The sequence below is a fragment of the Dromaius novaehollandiae genome, chromosome 9 (genome assembly GCF_036370855.1).
Source record: "Dromaius novaehollandiae isolate bDroNov1 chromosome 9, bDroNov1.hap1, whole genome shotgun sequence".
Lineage (NCBI taxonomy): Eukaryota > Metazoa > Chordata > Aves > Casuariiformes > Dromaiidae > Dromaius > Dromaius novaehollandiae.
In genome coordinates, this window is record NC_088106.1 from 31,472,330 (window position 1) to 31,493,339 (window position 21,010).

The window sequence follows — 21,010 nt, forward strand, 5'->3', positions numbered from 1 at the left end:
AGAGCCCTCTGCTCGGGTTCTGTGAAGACGCCCACAGGTTAGGAAGCCCATCTGCATGGGGTGGTCCTGACCGTTTTGAAATCATCAGCCTCGAGCCATGAGGTTGTAGAAGTCCTAGGAGAGCTGCCCCAGATGCCTCTGCACTTACTGATGGTCATTTTTCGGTCGATATTGGGGTACTGATGAACTTACCGATGAACTTCCAGACTCCTCCGTGGGTGCTACTGCTCCCCCGGGAGGATGCTGATAGTTTGGCTCATGTCGCGCCCCACGTGAGACGGGGGGAGCTGTCACGATATGCCATCAGCAAAGCGCCTGCTTACCAGGGGAGCAGAGAGCTGGCCCGGAGGAGTCCTCTCCGAGCGGAGAACGCTTCCCGCGGGGCTCTGCAGGAACTGGCGCGCTCGTGTTTCTCTCAGACAAAAAAGGGATTAAATCACTGCGGGGAAAATTAGCAGATGACACACGGTGGGTTGGGGGGGGATAAGCCTGGGGACAGAGCAAGCTGGGCTGCTCGGGATGAGCTGGGCAGAACTGGCGACCCACAGCAGCCTTGTGGCAGCTGGAGCAGCCCCAGCTCCGGGGGTGCTGGGGCGCTTGCCCTGTGGTCTTGCAGGATGGGACCCTCTCCCTCACCGCTGCCACCCTTGGAGAAGCCCCCCCCCCCAGGATACAGCCCGGCACAGGCTGGGGTGCTGCTCGGTGCCCCTGGAGCCTCTCGAGGCCCTCCTGCACCGGGAGCGGCGATGGGGCCCACGCGCTCCTTGCAGGGCGCCTTGGTGGGACGCTGCGGGGTCTCTTTTGGATGCTTCAGGATGAGCCGAAGCCCCTGGAGAGCCCGTGTTTGGTGGGGGGCAGCCGGGGGAGGGGGGAACAAGTGGCGCCTGCTAAATTTAGAAGCTGCTCCAGAAGGAAATTAGAAAAAAACCCTAACCTGCCAGCTCCAAATTTAGCACCTTGCTGGCGGCTCCCCTGGCCGAGCTTGGTGGGGGGCACCGCGGCCCGGGGTGCTCGGCCCCCACGGTGACCCCTGCGGCCCCCCAGGCCCAGCCGAGCGCTTCATCACCATCTTTATTTGACGTAAGCCCACAGCAGTCCGGACGCACACGGCAACACGCGCTACGCTACGAACGCCACGCCACTTCCATGCAGGCGACCACGGCTACGGGCACGGCGGGAGGCGGGGGCGGCGCGGCGGGGACAGGGCTGCGGCGGGGGCACTGCCCGCCCCAGCGCCCGCCCCGGGGGGTTCTGCGGGTGGTTTTGGGGGGGGTCCCGCTCTGTCCTGGCGGACGCATTTGGGGGGGGTCGTCACGTCGGATGCCAGAAGGGGCCGCCTCCATCGGGGCCCGTGGCCCTTTCGCGGACGGGGCCTGCCGGCACAGCGCGGTCCCACCGGCCGGGCTGGCGGCCCTGGAGCGCGACCCGAGTGCTCACCAGCCTCGCGGCGCCCTACGAGACCCCGCGGACCCCGACCTCTGCCACCGCCACTGCGAAAGCCGCGGCAGAAAGCAGGGAGCACAAAGCGGGAGCCTCTCCAACCGCAAACGTGTGCAAGGAGCAGATTTACCGCAGGAAAAGTCGCTGTTTGCACGCAGGCACTTTCTGACCACATTTTAAAACAACGAGTCCAGGTAGATGGGGAAAGGGAGCCGAGTCTCCTTCTGGAAATGCCGCTGGTCTCATGGGTGTCGTCACACGCATCCAACAGGGCAGGCCTTTCCCTGGCGAGAAGAACTGGCAGGCGGAGGTTTGGAGACGGCCGAGTTTCTTCTTCAACCCGCCCCAAGTGCCAGGGTGCTCAGGTGACATCGGGAGGGCGACTGCTGCTGCTTCGTGGGAACCAGGGTTCATTTCATCATCGATGCCATACGCTTTTGCCTGCTACTACTGACCAGCTGCCTCCATCCTCCTCCTGTTGGCTTCGTAGCTATTTACACTGCTCGCCGGCGAGCGCGCTCCCGGGTATGTCCGCGTGGGATGGCGCTGCCACCAGCACGGAGCCCAGGGGTGCGCGCTGGGCGAAAGGGGCACCCGGTGGTGGCACGGCCGGAAAGGGCTCCAAAGCTTGGAAACTCGCCCTCAGCTGGGGGAGAAGGGCCGGGCAGGCGGGAAGAGGCCCAGAGCAGCAAAGACCCGTCCCGAGCGGGCGGACGGCTCGGCCGCGGTGGGCACCGAAGCCGGCCCCTGCGTCTCGCCTGCCCTCGCCTCGCCTCGCTCGGCCTGAGAGCTCATCCGGGGCCTGCTGGGGGCTGGGGCTGGGGCCTGACCCGTTGCGTGGGAGAGGGTGCTGCTCCATGGGGGCTTTCCCATATCCTGCCACTTGGAGAGGTGGGATCGTGGCTGGGGGCTCCCCTGGGGCACCGCCGCCTCCTCCTGTGTCAGCCTCCTCCCTACGGCTTCTGCCAGAAACAGGCCCCAAGGTAACGCTTGCACAGAAGTTTTCTCCGTGGGCTTCCAACGTGCCCATGGCTGTACTGTCCATGCCTTGAGGAGGATGATAAACAGCCCCTTTGAGCTCACTGGCTGTTAACTCTGAAACATAATGATGGCAGCACCCCTCTGCACTGCCGTGTAATGCTATGAAATGGGCATCTCCAGCATGAACAGGGCCCGGGTGTTGTGACACCAGGAGATCGTGGCTCATCCTGGCTAGGGCTCCTCGCTCCGTGGCAGAGGCATGTCCCGGGGCAAGAAGCGGAGGTGCAGGAGTTTCCTGCCAGCGGAGGTGCCATGAGGTTCAGGAGGGGCAAACCTCATGCTCCTGCTTTGCTCCCAGCAGCACAGGGGACTCAGCGGGGCCCAGGGGAGGCTGATTGCTGCTGGTTTCTGGAGCCGGGCCAGGGTGCTCACAGAAGTCCCCGCAGCCCCGCAGAGGGCCCCCATGGTGGGCAGCGGGGGTCTGTAGAAGAGACCATCGGCCCCCTCTGTGCGTCTGTGCTGCCAGCTCCCAGCTCTCCGGAGTGCCGTGCAGCAGGGGACGCATCTGGATCACCATGTCCCCCCTGAGGATGTGTTTTCCGGCCCCCGGCAGGTCCTGGGAAAAGCGCGGGGTGTCAAACGCGCTCCCTGCCGCCTGCGCTAGCTGCCAGGCCTCGCGCTGAGCCAGGGAGGGAGAACGGGCACCTGGCCCAGGTGACAAACACAGCGGGGAGGTCACCAATGTCCGCACGTGCATTTCGAAGGCGTTGGCCGGGCTCACACCCCCCGGTCACCAGACCGGAGAGAAACCAGCTGGTGAAAACCCACGGGGAGGTGAGTGCCCATGTGCACCCGGAGGCGGGCGGCAGCTCGTGGGAGCTGCGCTTGCCCGGGAGCTTGTTTGCTTTGGGACGGGTGAGCGAGAGCACTGGCTTTGTGCAAAGCAAGGGCGAGCTGCTCCCACCGGGCTCCGTGCAGTAATCCGAGAGCGTTCGAGGCAGCACGAGCTGCCTGCTTGGAAAGCGCCGTCCTGGCTGGAGAGGCTTTAAAATGGAGACACTTCTGCAAGTGAGAAAAGCTTCTGCTGCTCCAGCCGGGAGGGCAGCGCTTCGCCAGGATTTCTTGCCTTGCAAACACAGCGGCCAATTGCAGCTCCGGCAGTGGCAGGGCTTGGGCTTTAGTACCTTAAAGCGTCCCTGCAAAGAAGCGTCGTGTCCCCTCGCAAGGCCAGGGACATCCTTGAGAGGGACTGAAAGTCGCCTTGTACAAAGCAATTCCTCCAAAGCCTGTGGCCACCTCAAAGCTGGCTCAGACTCGGCTGCCGGGCTCCCAGAACATGTGCCCTCGCTGTTGCGGGCGACATCCTTCTGGCTGTCCGTCCCGAGGGTTTCTAGCCCTCTGCGCGGGTGGGAAGCCCTCCCTTGGGCTCCTCTGGCTGCTGGGAGACAGGAAACTCTGCAGAGCTCCTCGAGCGAGCGAGGTCCCCCAGGTGCCGCGCGGGGCCGGCGGACAAAGCGGGAGGCGGCATCCCTGCCGAGCCTTTCCTCCTAAAGGAAAAACGACCCCCAAAGAGTCTGCGAAATAAATACATAAATACGAACACAGCCGTGAGGTCCGAACCCAGCCCTGCCGAGCGGGGTTCCCGGAGGATGGCGGCTGGCCATGAGGTTCCCTTTTTGCCCTTCCCACCTCAAAGCGTGGCCTCCTCCTGTTTACCCTGAGCTTGTCCCTGCGTGCTTGGCAAGGGCTCTCCCTGCACAGCCCGCCCCGTGCCGTGTGTCCTCCCCTCTCCTGCGGCAGCTCCCAGGGCGGACAGCGAACGACGGATTTGCATCTGCTTAAAAAAACGAACCAGCGAAGCTAGCTGAAGGTGTTGAAAACCTGCTCCGATAACGGCTAGGGAAGCGAGGCTCAGAATACCATCTCCTCTAGGCTAAGAAAATAAATAACTTCTCAAATGTGCCGCTTTGGTGGACAGAAAGCCAGTGCAGCAAAAACATCAAGTGTCCTCCAAGAGGATTAAAAATAAATAAGTGAAGCTCGTTTTTTTCTCAGGACTGGCTTCGTTTGCAACTCTGCCAGGGGGGAGTTGTTTAAATAAAGGGAAATAATCAGTCTGAACTCTGCTCCAGCAAACGCCCTCCCTGCACTTCAGGCTGCCTTTGCAAGCCGTTGCGATGCAGGCTGGAGAAAACGCTCGCGGTGGTTGAGAAGGAGCCTCCAAGACCTTCCCAGGACAAATGACCGCCATGGGGCCGGGCGGGCACGTGGGTGCCAGGTCCCGTGGAGCCCCTGCGTGGTTTCCCGCGGAGGCCTTCGGAGCTGCTCAAAACGCTGCGTCCAGGCAGACGTTTCCGAAGCAGAGAGAGGAGTCGGGAGCGCTGCGGAGATGAAGGTTTGGAGGCTGGGGGGGGTGTCCTCGCTGCCCTCCCTGCCGGGGTGGGACAGCCCATCGCTGGGCTGCGGCTCCTCGCGCACCGTTTAATCGCGAGTTCGGTTTCTCCGCTTCAGGAAGAAGAAGCTGCTCTTCTGAGGAGGGCCCAGCAGCATCGGCACTTGGCTTTTGTGCGTAATTTTGACCTAAAAATAAACAAAGGGCACAAATCAGTGACTGGCTTCCAGTTTGGCGAGGAGTGAGTCACCCTATCTCCACGTGACACCGGGTGCTTCCAGCACGGCCAAGCCCCATTTGGGGCATCCTGCAGTTTCGGGAGGCCTCGAAAAGCAACCTGAGCAAGCACGGTAGCAGCTCACGGACCCTCAAAGGGGCACATGGGGCCCAGTTACCCATCCCAGGCATCAGAGAGCTGCCGAGCAGCCCCGCTCCGGGGGCCCCGGGAACCCTCCATAGCCACGTGCCGGGCGGGCGGGCGAGCACTCGGTTTTGCCGCGCGGCCTCAGCAATGGGAGCCCCTCCGCCTCCCTCTGCAGCCAAACGCAAAGTGGGTCAGCTCTGAGCGCAGCCTCGGCCGTCTCCTCGGGGACCGGGGTCGTGAAATGCTTGGATGTGTGTGAATAACGTCGCTGAAATGAGGCCCGGGCAGCGCTGGGCTGCGGAGGAGGAACTCTCCCCCCGGCCGTCCCCGTGGCATGGCAGCTGCCTCTGAAGCCGCTCGCCAGCCCGGGGCAAGGCGGAAGCGGGAGCGATCCCGGCGCGGCCCTGCCGACGTGGGGATGGAGTGCGTCCCCCGTCCCCGCAGCCCCCCGCCCCGGCTTGCCGCCAGCCGAGGGCCGGCCCCGCGGCGAGCCTGCCGCGCTGCCGAGACAGAAATAGCAGGTTGCCAGGCTCTGCGGCCACCCACCAGCCAACGCGGGAGCACTGCTCAGAAGCCGGCGGCTTTGCTGAGCTGCGCGGGGGGAGAGCGGGAGAGCCTACTCGGCCCCCCTGCCCACCCCTCCTGGCTGCCTGGCCCAGCTCCGAAGGGCTTGATCCAGGCTGAGACTTGCCCGGGACCCCCCCACACCCCCCCATGGCAGCCCTGTGCCCAGCTCTGGCCCCCGGGCCCCACCGCTCCCTGCCCCGTGGACTCACTGTGCAAGACGGCTGCATCCAGGGCTCCCCATCCACCTGCATGGGCAGCAGCTTGGACGTCCTGCAAGGTGCAAAGAGACAAAATGCAGATCTGGACTCCCAGCAGGCCATGCCCCGCCGCAGAAAAGTCCCCGAGATCAAGGGGGGCCAGGAGGTTCATCCCAATACTATCCATGTGGGAACGGCGCAGGCAGCTACCCAAACACACTTGGACCGTGGTGGGAAGATGGGTGCTGGAATGGGGTGGAGAGGGAAAAGGGGCGCCGGAGGGGGACATGCAGGGTCCAGCTTTCACCATCGGCCAGCTGGGACGGGGACAAATACCTGATGGTGACGGATGAACACTGGGCCAGTCTCTTCCCAGCACTCTTCAGTCCTGTGTAGATCTGCCCCATCTCCATTGCCCCCTCCAGCCCCACCACCTCCAGGAGGTGGTCGCTGAGGTCTGGAAGAGAGAAGGACCCGCGTCAGGCCCGGGGCGCCATGCTGGGATGCAGCCAGCCCGCGCCCGCTCCCCGTGTGTCTCCCGCTCCAGGGCACGGAGAGACATTTGGGGCACACCCATCGTTTTACTGATCCCTGATGTGTCGGGGCTGCACGGCTGCGAGGGTGCTGGGAGTCCAAAATGCAGGGGATGGGGCGCAGTGCTGACGCGGCCGTGCTGGAGGGACACTGACCCGACGTCCCACGGGGCTGCGCCAGCCCCCGTGGATGGTCCCTGGGGCCTCTCCCCAGGCCCCTGCGTGGGAAAACCCATTTGGCAGGAACCAGCCATGAGAGGGATGAAATGAGAGACGAGCTTCCCACCAGATGAGTCAGTCGATCGATCGCAAAACCTTTTATCTTGCTGTGTGTTGCCTTTTCCCAGTCTCCTCCTGGTCTCCGTGGGCCCCGTCCTTGGCTAAGGAGCAAAGTGTCAGCTATATTTCTAGAGCAAGAGACTACGTCCTGGAAGTGGGGGCACTGGGGAGGCTTTCGGGGTGATTTTGGAGACAGCAGATCCCTGTGCTCAGCCAGGAAGCCATGGGGAAGGTGCTGGCAGAAAGGTGGAGTTGAGGTGCTGCTAGAGCCACCTTGGCCTCTAAATGGCCTTGATGTCCCTTGGATGTGTCGCCTTGCGCTGGCCTGGGCTGAGCTGTCCTGAAACACATTTTGTGTTGGACCTGGCCTCCCAGCTAGTCCCGGTTGCTCCATATCACCAGACCTAGGATGGCGACATGGGAGGGCTACGGGAAGCCCGGCAAGCTGAAGATGGCTGGTGACTCCACCGCCATGAGCAGAAGGAGCCTATCGGTCATCAAAGCGAGGGCCCTGTCCGTAGGCTGACACATGAGTTTGTCATCTGTGGGTCAGCTGGCTTCCAGGAGGCAGCTCCGGACCGGGCAGTGAGCGGCCGAGTCACTGGGAAAAGTATGCTCATTTTTTTAAAGTGATTTAATATTGAGCTTGGTGCCAAAAAGTCTCCCTCTTCAGCTGAATACCAAACAGGCTGGGCTGGCTGGAGGAGGGGACAGACAGCAGTCTGCCTACAGCAGCAAAACGCTGCGGTCCGGCTCCGTGGCAGAGACTGCAGTTCAAAGCCACAAAGCTCCTGCTTTGTTCCTCGGTTTTGGCAGGATGCCTTTGGTCCAGGGAATCAGTTGATTTTGAGCTCTCCAGCCTGAACCTGTCTGAGTTTCATTCATGCACGGCCTGAATGTCCTCGCACGCAGAAGCCAGCCTCCCTTTGCAAAAGTCCCCTTGGGCCCAGCGAGTTCAATATCCCCTTTTGGCTGGGTACGCTCCCATGCTGGAGAAGCTGAAATGACCACTGCAGGCAATGCCTCGCACTTCTCCAGGGCTCTCATGCCTTCAGTAATCATCTGAAACATCATGGCCAGCCAGTCGGGACTCTTGGCCACCTTGGAGGGCAGTGACACTAGCAGCATTGCGGAGACATTTCCTGAGGCTGCCACCGAGGCACCACAAGCCCCAAGATGCATCGGACCTGTGATTTTGCAGCTAACCAGCGGCTCGGGTCCCCAGTTACCCCTCTGGAGACTTGCTCACTTGCTTGATTTCTCCTTGAAAAGGCTTGATGCCTGATCAGGTATTTTCTCGCTTTAAATGAAACCATTTTGCCAACACAAGAGATTAACCCATTAGCTAAAAAGACACTATCAGAAAACAGAGCAAAAATACTCCTGGTCTGAAATACTGCAAGGTTTTTGCCCTAATTGTCCTGCCTGCACTTCCAGACACTGCACATCGCAGCAGTAATGTCCCAGCAGACCTTTGACTACATGTTCTCAGTGTTTTACAAAACGATGGCAGAAAAATCCCTGGAATACCTAGAGGCCTTGAGGCTTGGACCTGGCAGCCTTGCGATGGGCTAGATGAGCAGGACCGAGGGACTCCTGCCCCGCAGCCCTGCTTGCTGGCCTGGCCACTGTCTCATCAGGGATTTGACTTGCAGGTTTCTCATGGATTTGCTAAAAGCCACTTGTTGCTTTTAGAAAGGAATGGCTTGCTCAGCAACTGCAAGCTCTCCATACCCGTGCCTAGGCATTCCCGAAGGCGTGAGGAGGGTCTTCCAGCTAGTGAGCTGTGCTCACTGCTCTCCAAAGGTGCTCTGGCCTGGGGAGAATGCTCTCCATGCAAAAGGCTCCGACATCCTATGTCCTACACCACCGCAGCTCTGCTGAACAACATCTCCAGCAAGCTCCTTGCCATGCCAAGTGGCTGAGCCTGCAGATCTCCTTGGCATGTTCCTCCATGGAAAGGCTCCTTGCTTCCCAGTCTGGGCATACTTTTCCAGGGCTGGAGTCTCTGGTGGGATCTGGACGCAGATGGATTTGCTCAGATGGGGCTCTGGCTCTTGAAGGAGCTGCCATGGAGAGATGGACGCCTGCGCATGCAGCAGGGAGCAAGTGCTTGGCAGTGGCGGCAGCATGGAGGTGGGCATGGGGTGGCAAGTGGAGATGGCTGCAGAGGTCCTAGGTCAGGCACCTGAATTTTTGCCAGAAAAGCCCTTGTGCTGATGCACTTTGATGACAACCCCACACATGGGGCTTTGCCAGCAGGAAAACAGACCTGCCTAGTTTCCTTCCCAGCTCACTGTCCGGCAAGGGCTGCTCAGCAGGTCTCTTCCAACCCCAACTGGCAGTGCATAGGACCAACTTGTTCTGTGGCTGGGGTGCAAGAAAGGACCGGCCAAGGTGTGGAGGGGTTGATTTGCAAAACGTGGCGAACATCTGCCAGCTCACCAGCACTCCCTCCTTGAGGCTCCAGCAGCCACATTCCAGGGGGTGGGAAGGACACCAGAAAGCCTCAAAAGCGAGTGAAGAAGCTCTGATGATGGCAGTGCCCCGTCCTCAGAAGGAGCAGGGCAAGGGTTCACGGCAAGGCTGGGCTCGGCAGCACTCTGCTGAGGATGCCAGACAATCAAGATATTGTCTTGGCAAGCGCCGCAAAAGCAGACGCTCTTTTCAAACGTGCTAGGACCAAGCGGGTAGGAAGAGCTCTCCCTCCCGGCTGTGCGCAGCGCCAGGCAGCCCCCATGCCCCAGATGGCTCGGCACCCACGATGTCTGGAAGGAAGAAGCTGAGCGACAGCCCCAGGCACGTGCTGAACACCAGCCACCGACAGGTCTGCCGCAGGCCCCCGGGTTTGCCACTGGTGCCCAGAGCCTGTGAAAAGCTCTCGCATGGTTCTCCCATGGCCCTTTCCTGGAGGACGGGCTCCATTTTTGAATAACAGCTTTGCTGCCTTGGAGACCAATGCTGAGAAAGGGGAGAGTGCCTGGAAGTGCACAAGGACAAGGTTTTGTGGGGCTGCAAGTTTCTTCCAAAACAGCTCATTTTGTAGGCTGAGATGAACAAGTGACTGCTCCCCGCATGCAGACACTTCTTGATGTCTCAGAGCCTGGACAAATCATTGCTGAAAGCCCTCCAGTAGCACAGACTCCTGAATCCCTCCTGCCCCCCAGGGCGAGCTTTCTTGGTCCATTTATGGGCCAACAGCAAGGTGCTCAGGAGCAGTGCGTGAAGCCATGCTACATGAGAGCCCAGGGTGAGCCCTCAGGCCTCAGCTCCACCTACATCCCTCTGGGTGGCCAAACTGATGTAAGTGGTCCTATCTCCCCTCACCCTGTCCCTTGCCATGTATTGCTACCCTGTGGCATGGCCTTGATTGGCCTGGGGCATCTCAGTGGGGCTGCCTGGTGAAGGACATCCTCACCAGGAGAGATCTGGTTGAATCTCAGGGCATCCAGGGTCTTCTACCCCTCCTCAACACCTTGTCTGAGTCAAATCAAGAAAAGCTGGTGGTAATCCAGATGTGGTGGAAACTCCCTGAATGAGCCAGGAATACCGGGGGAGAAAGGCTGAATGCTGGACAGGCTCTGATCTGAGTCCAGGAGAGACGCAGCTAGTAGAGCTGCATGCCTGGGCTCTGCAGTCAGAGCGGGGATGCAGAAATCTTGACAGGCTGCTCAGCTTTGTACAAGCATTCCCAGAAATGGAACGAATCAACACTTCCTCCTGACCCCGAGTGCCATCAAAACTCATAACTGATGTTTGCTGGTACCTGGAAGCCCTCCAGGCAGTTATGGAGATTATGGGAACTCTGCCTACACATTGCCACACGTGGATGTACGCGTCCAAGGAGGGATGTGCGCGCCTGGGCCAAGGAAGGTGCTATCCCTGGCTCCTGCAGTCCTGCAAGCACAAGCTGCTGAGGATTTTCCTGACTCCCAGGTGCAATTCAAGCCCTACTGCCCCGGGGCCAAATCCGCTGCAGCTCCCAGCAGGCTGGCTGCAGCAGCGAGGGGCAGGCGGAGAGAGAAAAATGAGAGAAGCCAGCTGGCTGGCAGCTCCCCAGACTCATGTCCACTATTCTGACTCCGTTGAAGCTGTTGCAGCCAAACCATGGTCTCTGTGAAGGCACCCGAGCCCCCGAGTCACTGGTTAGCATTTGCTCGCCTGCTACGCTGGCCTGCCCTGAGCTGCTCTGCTTTGCGTACGGCTCTGGCAGTGCGTATGAGCTCTTCACACCAGACCCTCCTCCACATGACCTCTCATGGTGCTGGTGGCAGGAGTTCTGCCTCCACCAGAGTTTTCCAAGCCGTCTCCAGGTTGGGCAGAGAAGCCATTTTATGTCACGTGCAAGGATCACCGTCCCTTCTTTCCAGCTCTTCCTGCTCTTCCAGACTGCCAGCAAGAAAGCGCGGTACGCTTGCTTTCTGAGCACTTTGTGTGCTGCCTCTCGTTCCCTTTGGGCTCCTGCTTTGCCTCTGTGACTGCTCAGGCTCCAGGAGAGCCTTGTCCATGGAAAATCCCACCACTGAAAAGTCTCCCAGGGGTCATCCCAGCCACCCTTGTCTTGTCTCTGCTGACCTGCAAATGAAGGGCCTTGCCTAGGAGATCAGCCTAACTCCCTTTCACCATCCCTTGCCCTTCATGGTGGTGTATCAGGCCCTCGAGCATCACTTCAGACCAGTAACTTAATACCCAGGAAAGACAGCCTCAGCACCCAGATCATCTTTGTGCTTAAGACTGATGCTGATACGTACTCAGGTTTTCATCTTGAAGTTCCCTGCTAGCTCCCTAATCTCCATTTTACCCACTGGTTCATGCGTATAGGTCTCACAGCAGCTGGATTTCTAGTTTCAGAGGCTCTAGTTTCACTCCAGGGAGGCAGGCCAGTGACTCTACATTGCCCTGTGCTCCTGGGGTGGTGCTCTGGGGTCTCTCCAGGTCCAGCCCCGATCGGACGCTGCCCACCGAGTAGTGACCCTGGAGATGTCTCATCTCTCCACAGGTCGCCTGTCACCCTGAGATGAGACGTGCCACCAGTGGTGCTCTTGGTCACTGCTACCTAGGAGAGCCACTTCTTGAGCCCCTGCATTTAACCCACGGTGGGACACCCATCCACCTCTGTGCTTTGCTATCGTCAATCCACCTGCCACCTGCGCACTCCCTTTCTCTGGCAGTTGCGGAGCCTGTGTGGCCCTGCTGTCCCTAACGAGCTTTGTTTATCTCTTTATTCTATTTCCAGCTGAAAATAAGACCCTCAGATGTGGCATCTGCCTGGGGACAGGGCAGCACTCGTCCCTCCTGCCAGAGCCTTTTCTTCCTCTGGAGATGCTCAGTGCTGAGGGCAGGTTGGTCCCTGGCCCCTTCGCTGGCCCTGCACCCCCCCAAATTCTCTTTCCAAGCTGTGACGGGACTGCAAAGCTTTCGCTGAACTTGGGCTCTGGCGCACTTCCTAGTACAGCCTAAATTTAACTTCCAGGAACCATCCTTTGCACTTCCCCATGTCACTACTGCTTATTTCTACAGCCTCGCCCCCAGTTTGCACGAGACCGGCACAAAGACTTGAGGCTTCTGGAAAATACAGGTGCTTTGTATATTTTGTTGGCTGCTTCAAGCAGCTAGAAGGCTTTCTAATCGATTTATCTCTGCTGAGTAATTTTGTCTCTGGGGCAAGCTAGGGCTGCCAGTGTCCTGCCTTGCCTCTGACTGTGTCTGCAGAGATGACTCTCGCCGCAGAGGGATCATCTCTGCGCCCAAGGCTTGTGGGGCCAGGGAGATGGCTGAGCTGAAAAGGGAGTGTAATTCCCTGGGACTCCTTTGACTGCCTCCTCTCCTGCAAAACTGGACACGGCTTCCACATCACACCAACCCCCCGCCCACTGTGGGCACAGGTACGAGGTGCTGGGCCTCCGCAGGCCGCGGCTGCCCACAAAAGCAGGCGCAAGATGCCAGCCGGGTGCATGGGCATCTCAAAGCCGGGGCCGGGCTGCGTCAGCGGGCAGGTGCTGCCCCACTGACACGGCCAGAAAGCTGAGCACATGCTACCTGCCTTCCTGTGCTCTGGCGGGGCTGCTGAAGCTGCACAGCACTTGCAAGTGCCTATGATAAGTGGTGGGCAACTTTAGTTTTTCCCTCATAGCACAGGGGTGCTCACAAACGACCCAGCTCCAGGAGCCGCAGCTTGCAGATAACACACTGTTCCCGAAAAAACCCAACTGAGCTGACGGCACTGCAGCTGAAGCTTGGAGGAAGCTTAAAAAAGACTCTGGCGCCAGCTCTGCAGCTCAGTTTATGGCTCCTCCTCTGCACCAGCAGGCCAAGGAGACGCAGGCACCCTTCCCTGCAGAGCAGGCACCCGCCGGCACCCAGGGGAGCGTGGACTCATGGTGGGCAGAGACCCCTCCTTGCTGTCCTGCCAGCTGGCTCAGCCTGCCCAAGCTCTGGCTCTGAGAACAGCCCCTGAAAGCAGCTCCTTTCTGCGTGGCACCTGAGCTAACAGCCACCCCACAGCCCAGGGTTGAACCTCTGGCCTGCAGCCCTGTGCCAACTGATGCCAACTTTCGTGCTGCTACTGATGCAGGGTCTGCTACCGATGGGGGGTCCTCACACCGATGCATGACAGGCCTCCACCCAAGTGCCCCCACCAGCTCTGGACCCTGGAGGATGGGGGAGAAGTGGCTTGCAGGTGGCAGGAGCTGCACAGCCAAGGGCAGGCCAACAACCCACATCCTCCCTTTCTGGCAACACCATCACAGCACTTCCAGCCCTAAGAAATGTGGTGCTGAGCTGTACCAAGGTGGGCAAAAACTCTCTTTGGCTCGCTTGACCAGAACAGTCTTGCGGTCTCCCCAGTGTCCCAAGCAATGGCGAGCAGATAGCAATCCACCTGGGTGCTATTTCAGTGTCATACGTGATGAGGTACGATTTCCATCAGCTGCGGGCCAGAAACCAAGAGCACCCAGCTCTCCCCTTGCCTAACTGCTCTGTATCACACAGAGCCCGAAGTTACAGCCTTCCCTCGGCCAGTGCAAACCCACCTGCTGCCCAGCACATCCCTCAGCTGGGCCCGCTGCTCACCTTGCACACAAAACTTGAGCTCCTTGGCATCCGTGACCACCGTTGAGTGCAGCTTCTCAGGTGCTTTCTTGCCCACCCGGTTGTAGCCGCGCTGCTTCTTGGTCTCACCCCAGAGGTTGGAGCCTCCGTACATGCTGGGGATGTTGAGGACAGCGATGCCTTCCAGGGAAGTGTTGCTCAGGTCCAGCAGGGTCCCGTCACACTGGCAGATACACACAAGCATGAGGCTATGGCCAGGCCGGGGTGCACGCAGAGCCCGAGGGCATCTTTTGATATAATTTCTACTATATATTTGAAATAGACGTTTAGAAAAGAGAATTCCTGACAGACCATTTAAAACCGTTTGGGTGACTTCAGCCAGATTGGTACCACTACCTGGAAAGGTTTTCCAGTCGCAGGTCGAGCAATGCCACCTAGTCCCTAGAGCAACTCAGAAAGCTGCTCTAGCACTAACTTTCCCTATCTCCCCTTTTTCAAATTGACTTCAAAGAATTATAAGGTTTGGCTACTCAAAGATTAACTTGAAACAGTTTGAGAGTGCAGCTGGAAACTAGAAATGACTCTGGAAGAAAATATGAAAGATATTAGAGAAAAAAAGTGAGTTTGGGAGAGAAAATGATACACTGGTGCTGAGAACTGGTATACTGGAGTTCACTGGCATACAGCAAAACTGCCTCATTTGGAAACTCCTTTTAAAAGGTATACCTCTTGTCTGTGGCTTCCTCACGGGACTGGAAGAAGCAGACATGGAGCCACATTTCTTGACTTCAGCTCTTTTCACTTTCAAGATACCAAAAATTTGGTATTCACCTCCTCTGTGGGGGCTGCCATGCAGTTCCTACACTCTGCTATTAAAATTGGAGTCTTAGATTTGAAAAAGAGCTTCTCTTTCTAGCTGTCTCTGAAGTCATGATTCCTGTAGGAAACATCCCTGTCTTTTGCATTCCAAGTGCATTTTCTTGAGAGCATCTGTATTTTCCTTAAAGCATCTGTATTTCCTTTAAAGCATCTGTATTTCTTTCAAAGCATCTGTTCTTTGCCTGCTAGGCTGCACTTCAGCAAATATCAGAAAAGACATTTTTTCCTTGCATTTTGGTAGTGCGAAGGAATTTCTGCCCTCTGAGTTGCTTTGCGGAGAAGAATGCGAGTTGGCTGACGAAAACCCCTCTGCCGCTCTGACTCCAGTTGTTTTAGTCTAGCTGAGTGAAGGTTTCGAGATTATTTTTAATATGCTTTCTTCTCAGCGGCTGAGTAGGCTGGCCAGCGGATATGCAGAGATGTGCACAGACACAAGCAAAAGTCTCTGTATGTTCAGACCTACTCTGCCTTCCCTGATACTCAGAGATCTTATTTTTAGCCTGGCGTTGAGCGTGAAAGGCAGGAACCTTGTTCTGGTTGCTGAGTGTAGCTCTGTCTTTCTGCAGCTTGGCAGCTTACATCATTTATTCCCCAATATATTTTAATAATATTATGATGTGTGTGAAGAGGAAAGGCCCTAATGCTTTGAGGTGCAGGGACCAAACAAGACATCCCGGAGCGCTTGCAGCAATAGGGGCAGCACAACCTACGTGCACAGCTACAAGGCGTATTTCCGTCTGTTCGCCAGCACCTAGTCCGCTTTAGCGTTTGAGTGAGCGTACAGTCATGGGCTGCGAAACCAAGGGACGCTGCAGGGCCTGGGAGAGCCTGTTCCTGCCGGGCCGGACCGCGCTGTGCGGGATTCGTGCGGAGCGGGCAGGTCCGCGGAGGCTCGGCGATGCCGGCGCGCGTACCGGGCGCATCCACGCGCCGCGCCGGCGCAGGGCCAGCGAGCGGGAGCGCAGTCTCCCTCTTTAGCCCTCCGCTGTTTGCGTGCCAGCTCGGCACAATGGGCTCTTTGAGACGGGGCAGCTGACGGCGTGCTGGCAGAGAGGCTGGAAGTAGAAATTTGCAGCTGGGGGAAAAGCAAATTCATTTCCAGGAGCTATGCTGTAGTGGGTGCCAATTTCCAAAACAAAACTGCCATTTCTCTGCAAGCATGACAGTTGCCTCGGAGCCGGAGGGAGGACAGGCTGCCGCTTTCAGCTCGAAATCCTGCGGGATTAACGCTTTCCTGCCCGCCCGCAGGAGCTGGGGCCGAGGTGCACTCGACGGGGAGCGCCCGGGAAGCCTGCGTGGCGCCTCGCAAGGCGCAGGAGGGCTTGGAAGTGAGTCCTGCACCTGGAGACGCAGGGCTGAGTTGCAGGGGGCATGCCACCACCTGCGGCAGGATCTAAGCCCCAGAAAAAGTGGGATTTTACCCGCCCCCTCGCTCCCTGTGCTTCGCTTGCTGGCATGCCCCGGGTGGCTGCAGGCAGGCGCATGACCTGCATCTTGTGATAGGAAGCGATTGGCCTAATGTGATGTCCCGGCATAATTTTCTCCCATCTTTGATGGCAAATAGCTCTCCTTCCCACCCCTGGTTCACTTCCTTGGCTAGCCGGTCCCAAAGAAGCTGTGCCTGCAGCCTCTCCACCACCGTCCAGCTCCGAGCACCATCCTCCCTTCCCAGCATGCGTTACTGGTGCGGTGGTGGCACCCAAGGCACCAGGACCCTCCTGCCCCATGGTGCTCTCTGTCTGCAGCCGTGGGGCAGGGGAACAAGGCAGCATGGATGAACTGGCCATATCCCTCGTGCTCCTGGCCCTTCCCATGGGATTTGTTACAGGAGCGTGCACTTGCCAGTGCTTCGTTAACGTGCAAGCAGCGTTGGCTGTGCGGTCAGACCCACATCGGCCCTTTGTGGCAAGCAATGTTTTTTTTCCCTAGCCCTCAAGAATAACTTACAAAAGTGTCATTTATCCAGAGATAAGGGAAGCCGGAAGTTTACAGAAAAGCACGGCACAAAAAACACCAGTGCAAACTGTAAAATGACAGAGCTCTTAGCAACCGCTGGCACGCAGCGGTCCCTCCTCCCTCCTCTAATTAAAGGCTGTTTCCATGTAATCCAAAGACGGCTGTGTGCAGACACAGAGTTTACAGAGAGAGAATATTCCAGGCACACTCTCCAGTACAGCTGGAAGGGGAAAAATACAGGGCTATTCTTTTGCCTGCAGCTGGCTGGCATTGCCGCAAGCTCCGTGTTTGAGAAGCGGGCCATGCGTTTGAAGCGCAGCCACCTTACCAACATAAAAACTGTAACGAAATATTTCACTGAACTTGTTTTGCCCAGTGCAACTTTCTCCTCAAGAGGCCTATCGGTGAGCCCTGCTTGGGACGGGAGCTTGCTCCACCTGAAGCAGATGTCTCCAAGTGCCCAGTGAGCCCCCGCTGCCCCGGGTGACACGGCAAGCCGCAGGCTGCACTAGCACTTGATGAATCACACGGGAGCTCTGAGATTCAGCCACTGGCACATGCATCCATTTGCACACTAATTGCGCCGGCAGAGCTGGCAGAGAACAAGGCGACAGGGACTTTGTCGTGGGAAGCTGCTGAACTAGGCTGCAGGTCCACAGAGCTGCTTCAGCTCAGAAAAATGGGAGCTCTTGCTCCTGCTCTTTGATTATTGTTTATTAGTCGTGCTCTGTGGGATGCAGGGGTTTGGGCACTGCATGGACACCTAAGAGGTACTCTGCTTGAAGAGAGGTGGCTGTCAGCTGTAGCACCCACGCACTGGCAGCCTCCTTTGCCTCACCACGCCGTTGCAAGGGATCAAGGCTGTCATGACACCGTATTCTCAAAGGACAAAAGTGACTGAGGAACCAGCGAGTAACATCCTTCAAAGACCTTTTGTGTCCCATTCCCCCTGCTGCAGACAGGCCTCTTTCTCAGGAAACTCACCTCCACCTCGACATAGTCGTGGAGCTTCTTGCAGGTGGCCGCAAAGGTTTCTGATGTGCCGAATTCAAAGTACCACAGCTTGTTCTTCATCCTGGGCACGCAGAGAGTGGGTGTTAGCATCCCACTTGGGAGCAGCTGCTCTCCCTGTCCTCCCCCAGCCCACCTGGTGGTCTCCATCCCTCAGCCAGTGACAGCAAGATGTGCTGCAAGGCCCTTCGGAAAAGCCTTCACGATGGGGATGCAAGCTCCCAGGCCTCATGGCCACCGGGAGCTCTATTGAGGGACAAAGCGTGGCTCACATGGACCCTGGCTCCCACACAGGAGACCTGAGAGCCTTTCTTCTCCATGTCCTTGGGAAGCCAGGGTCCCTGGTGAGCAGGGCCAGGACTCCTGGGAGCATCCTGTGGGGAAGGACACGGGATGCTGTGTGGTATCTGGGGATGGGACAGGGCCTCCTCCTCCACGTGCTCCTCAACTAAGCTGAGCATGGGCTATCGTCTCCCACCAGGGCTCCTGCCACCCCTGGGGACTGCCAAGGGCAGAATATGCTGTGCAGAGGATGGTCCTGGCCTCAGCAGCCTGCCTTGTACCTTCACTGTGCCCCATTGCCAGGCTGCCTGGGCTGCTGAGGCTAGGGCTATGCCACCAGGATTTTGCAGGCACACATCCCCTGTGACTGTTACTTGTCTGGTGGGAAGGAGGGAGGAGATGTGCGCATCCCTGCTCTGCCTCTCTCTGCTTCCCCCTCTGTCTCTCACAGATTCCCGGGCTTTTCTGCCTTGCTTCAATCTCTGCCTTGAGCTTCCGAGAGGACCCATAAAATGAGGAGGATTTGAATTTCAGAGCAGAATTGAGAGGTGGATTCATTCATCCCTTGGGACTTTCCTAGCAGACATTTCGGAAAACAGGGATGCAGAGTGCAAGCAATTGGCTCCTGCTGCTGTCATGCCATTTTTATGAACTTCAAGTGAAATCTGAGCTAGCTGTAACCTGTTCCCCTGCTCTGCCCTTGCTGGATAGCTTGTTCCTGCTAGTCTTGGAATTCGTCGCTAATTATAAAGCATGAATGAACTTAATTGGGTGCACAGCCAAGTTCTAGCAGCCTGCCATGCCACGCAGAAATGCCAGTCTGGAGGAGCAGCCCCAGCCGCGAGGCCGGCTGTGCTGTGGCCGCCCCCGTCCCTGGAGCATGGGGCAGGAGCACATCCAGCCCCTGCCACACTGGGCAGAGTGTCCCTGGTGTCTCCCACACTTGTGAAATAAGGTTGGCCAAACACTGTGCTCCCTCCTCTGGGACTGGTCCTTCCATGACATTGCTTCCCATCCCCTGGGGAGAGGGCTAAGGAGAGCCGCGCCAGCACGACAGGGGAACGGAGGAGACTGGGAGAGGGCGCATGGGCAGAGAGACCTACCCATGGTCTGAGACCTACAAGGGAGGGAAAGGAGAGCAGATGGCAGGGGGCAATTTTAGGAGCGACTTGGCTTAGCCGAGCTCTTGAACTGAAGCAAACCTCAGTAACCTCTCTAAGTGCTAACTGGTGCATCTCCCAGGCCCTGCTCTGACCCATGGCTCTCAGGGGCGGGTGTTGGGCTCCAGCATATCCCCCTCGATGTGGTCCAAGGCAGGCAGGCAGGGCGTTTGAGCCCCTCCACTACTTGGCCTTTGGGGGTGGCAGGTAGCCGTGTGGCAGGCACCCACTTGACCGGCTGGTGCAAGAGGGCAGGCCTTACCTGCTATTGAATTTCTCTGGGTGCTTTTCTCGCATCACGTGGAACCGGTGCGCGATGGAGGCATCCTGCGGGGAGTGTGGAAATCACAGAATCACAGAATGGCTGAGGTTGGAAGAGATCTCTAGGGATCATCTAGTCCAACCCCCCTGCTCCAACAGCATCACCTAGAGCACGTCGCCCAGGGCCAGGAAACAGAAACCTCCCCCCTGCCCCCGATGCTCTCCTTGGCCAGGGCTTGGGGTGGCCTTGCTCTCCGAGCATGAGAGAGGGAGGCACAGAGATGGTGGAGCAGGGAGGGCGGAGGGCTGCCAAGGGGGCCCAGGGCCCACCCAGGTTGGCTGTGGGTGCTGGGGGACTTGTGGCTCCCTGGAGAGCAGCTGTGGGACGATGGAGCCACCTCTGTGACTGTGGCCCCAGAGGCATGGCCACAAAACCACACTGGAAGAAGACCATTTGAGCTGTCTGGTAGCACGGGGCTTAGGTCCCCTCTGGGCACTTCCAGAGCTGCGCCTGTGTAACTGAGAAGGCATCTTCAGCCAGGACTGCTACGAGAGCTTTGAATGGGCTCATTAAGCAAGACACAATTAGTGAACTTGGCCTCCTTCCTGTTTTATGGGGGCTCCAACTGGAGCAGATGCCGAGGGAGGGAGCAAAAGCTATGGCAGGGACAACAGTGGTGGGAAGAGCTGCGTGCTCCCGGCCTGCACAGCAGCAGGTCTCCAGGGAAGGGGGTCCCCAGGCTCCTGCACCCTACACCCCTGTCTCCCCGCCTCTCGAAGGAGTTCATCGCTTCTTCTCATCATAACTGTGCAGGGAACGGGGTTTAAGCCTGACTTACAAGCCGTCATCAAATGGCAAACGCAGTTGTGTCCCCTGGGGTCCCCGGGAGCAGCTCTGCGGAGCGTTCCTGCAATAGCCCGGCTACAGCGGGCCGTCCCATGCCAGACTTTCTGACTGCAGAGCCGCGGCCTGTCCGGAAGCGCGGCAGAGCCTGTCCCTGCCACGCAGCTGGATGCGGCCCCTCCGGGAGCGCAGGGGTCCTGCATTAGCCCGCAGGGGCCGGGGCATCGCTGCAGGCTCAGGGTTTGCATGCCCTGGAAATGTGCTTCACCACATCAAAGGGGATTTTTATCGCTGACAGCTCAGTGACAGGATTGTCAGCCAGGACCTTTGGGAAGCCCAAGGTTAAACATAGCACGGGAGCTATTTGCAATCCAAAACTTCCTGTCAGTGATATCACCCCACTCGGCACCCAGAAATAGAGGAGGAGGAGATAGGAAGTGATGTCCAGGGCGCTGACCCAGAGGGCCCGGCCACCTCGGGCGCACGAGCGGAGCCGTCGTGGCTCTCCTCGCTCAGCAGCTCGCCAGCTCCCTGAACGCGAGCGGGGAGACTCGCTTCAGCGCCTTTTATGTTTTTGCTCAATGAAGCCCTTTCATTTCCCTTCAAAACACTTAGCCCGGCAGCAGCAGCGATGGCAGGAGCCCCGTGTAACCACGCAATGCGGGGAGGCCAGTGACGTAAAGAAATGCGCCTTGATGCTCAGCGGCACAGGGTTACTACCAACAGCGGCTTAAAATAAAGCGAAGGAAGCCCTGGGGAATGGGCAAGGAAGCTGCCTACCTATCTGCTTTGAAAAAACACCCTCCGGTGCTGC

General features: G+C 58.3%; 1 protein-coding gene across 3 annotated transcripts in view; it reads right to left on the reverse strand.

Moving 5' to 3' along the window:
- Positions 1–1,053: 1,053 nt before the first annotated feature.
- Positions 1,054–21,010, reverse strand: part of DGKG (diacylglycerol kinase gamma) — a 52,856-nt gene continuing 32,899 nt past the window's right edge. For all 3 annotated transcript variants that reach the window (XM_064517130.1, XM_064517129.1, XM_064517131.1), the window contains 6 exons: positions 19,354–19,418; positions 17,623–17,713; positions 13,825–14,026; positions 6,278–6,398; positions 5,954–6,014; positions 1,054–5,001 (listed from right to left, as the gene is read on the reverse strand). In XM_064517130.1, the coding sequence (XP_064373200.1) occupies positions 4,903–5,001; positions 5,954–6,014; positions 6,278–6,398; positions 13,825–14,026; positions 17,623–17,713; positions 19,354–19,418 (639 nt within the window). In that variant the 3' untranslated portion in view covers positions 1,054–4,902. The remainder of the gene's footprint in view (positions 5,002–5,953; positions 6,015–6,277; positions 6,399–13,824; positions 14,027–17,622; positions 17,714–19,353; positions 19,419–21,010) is intronic.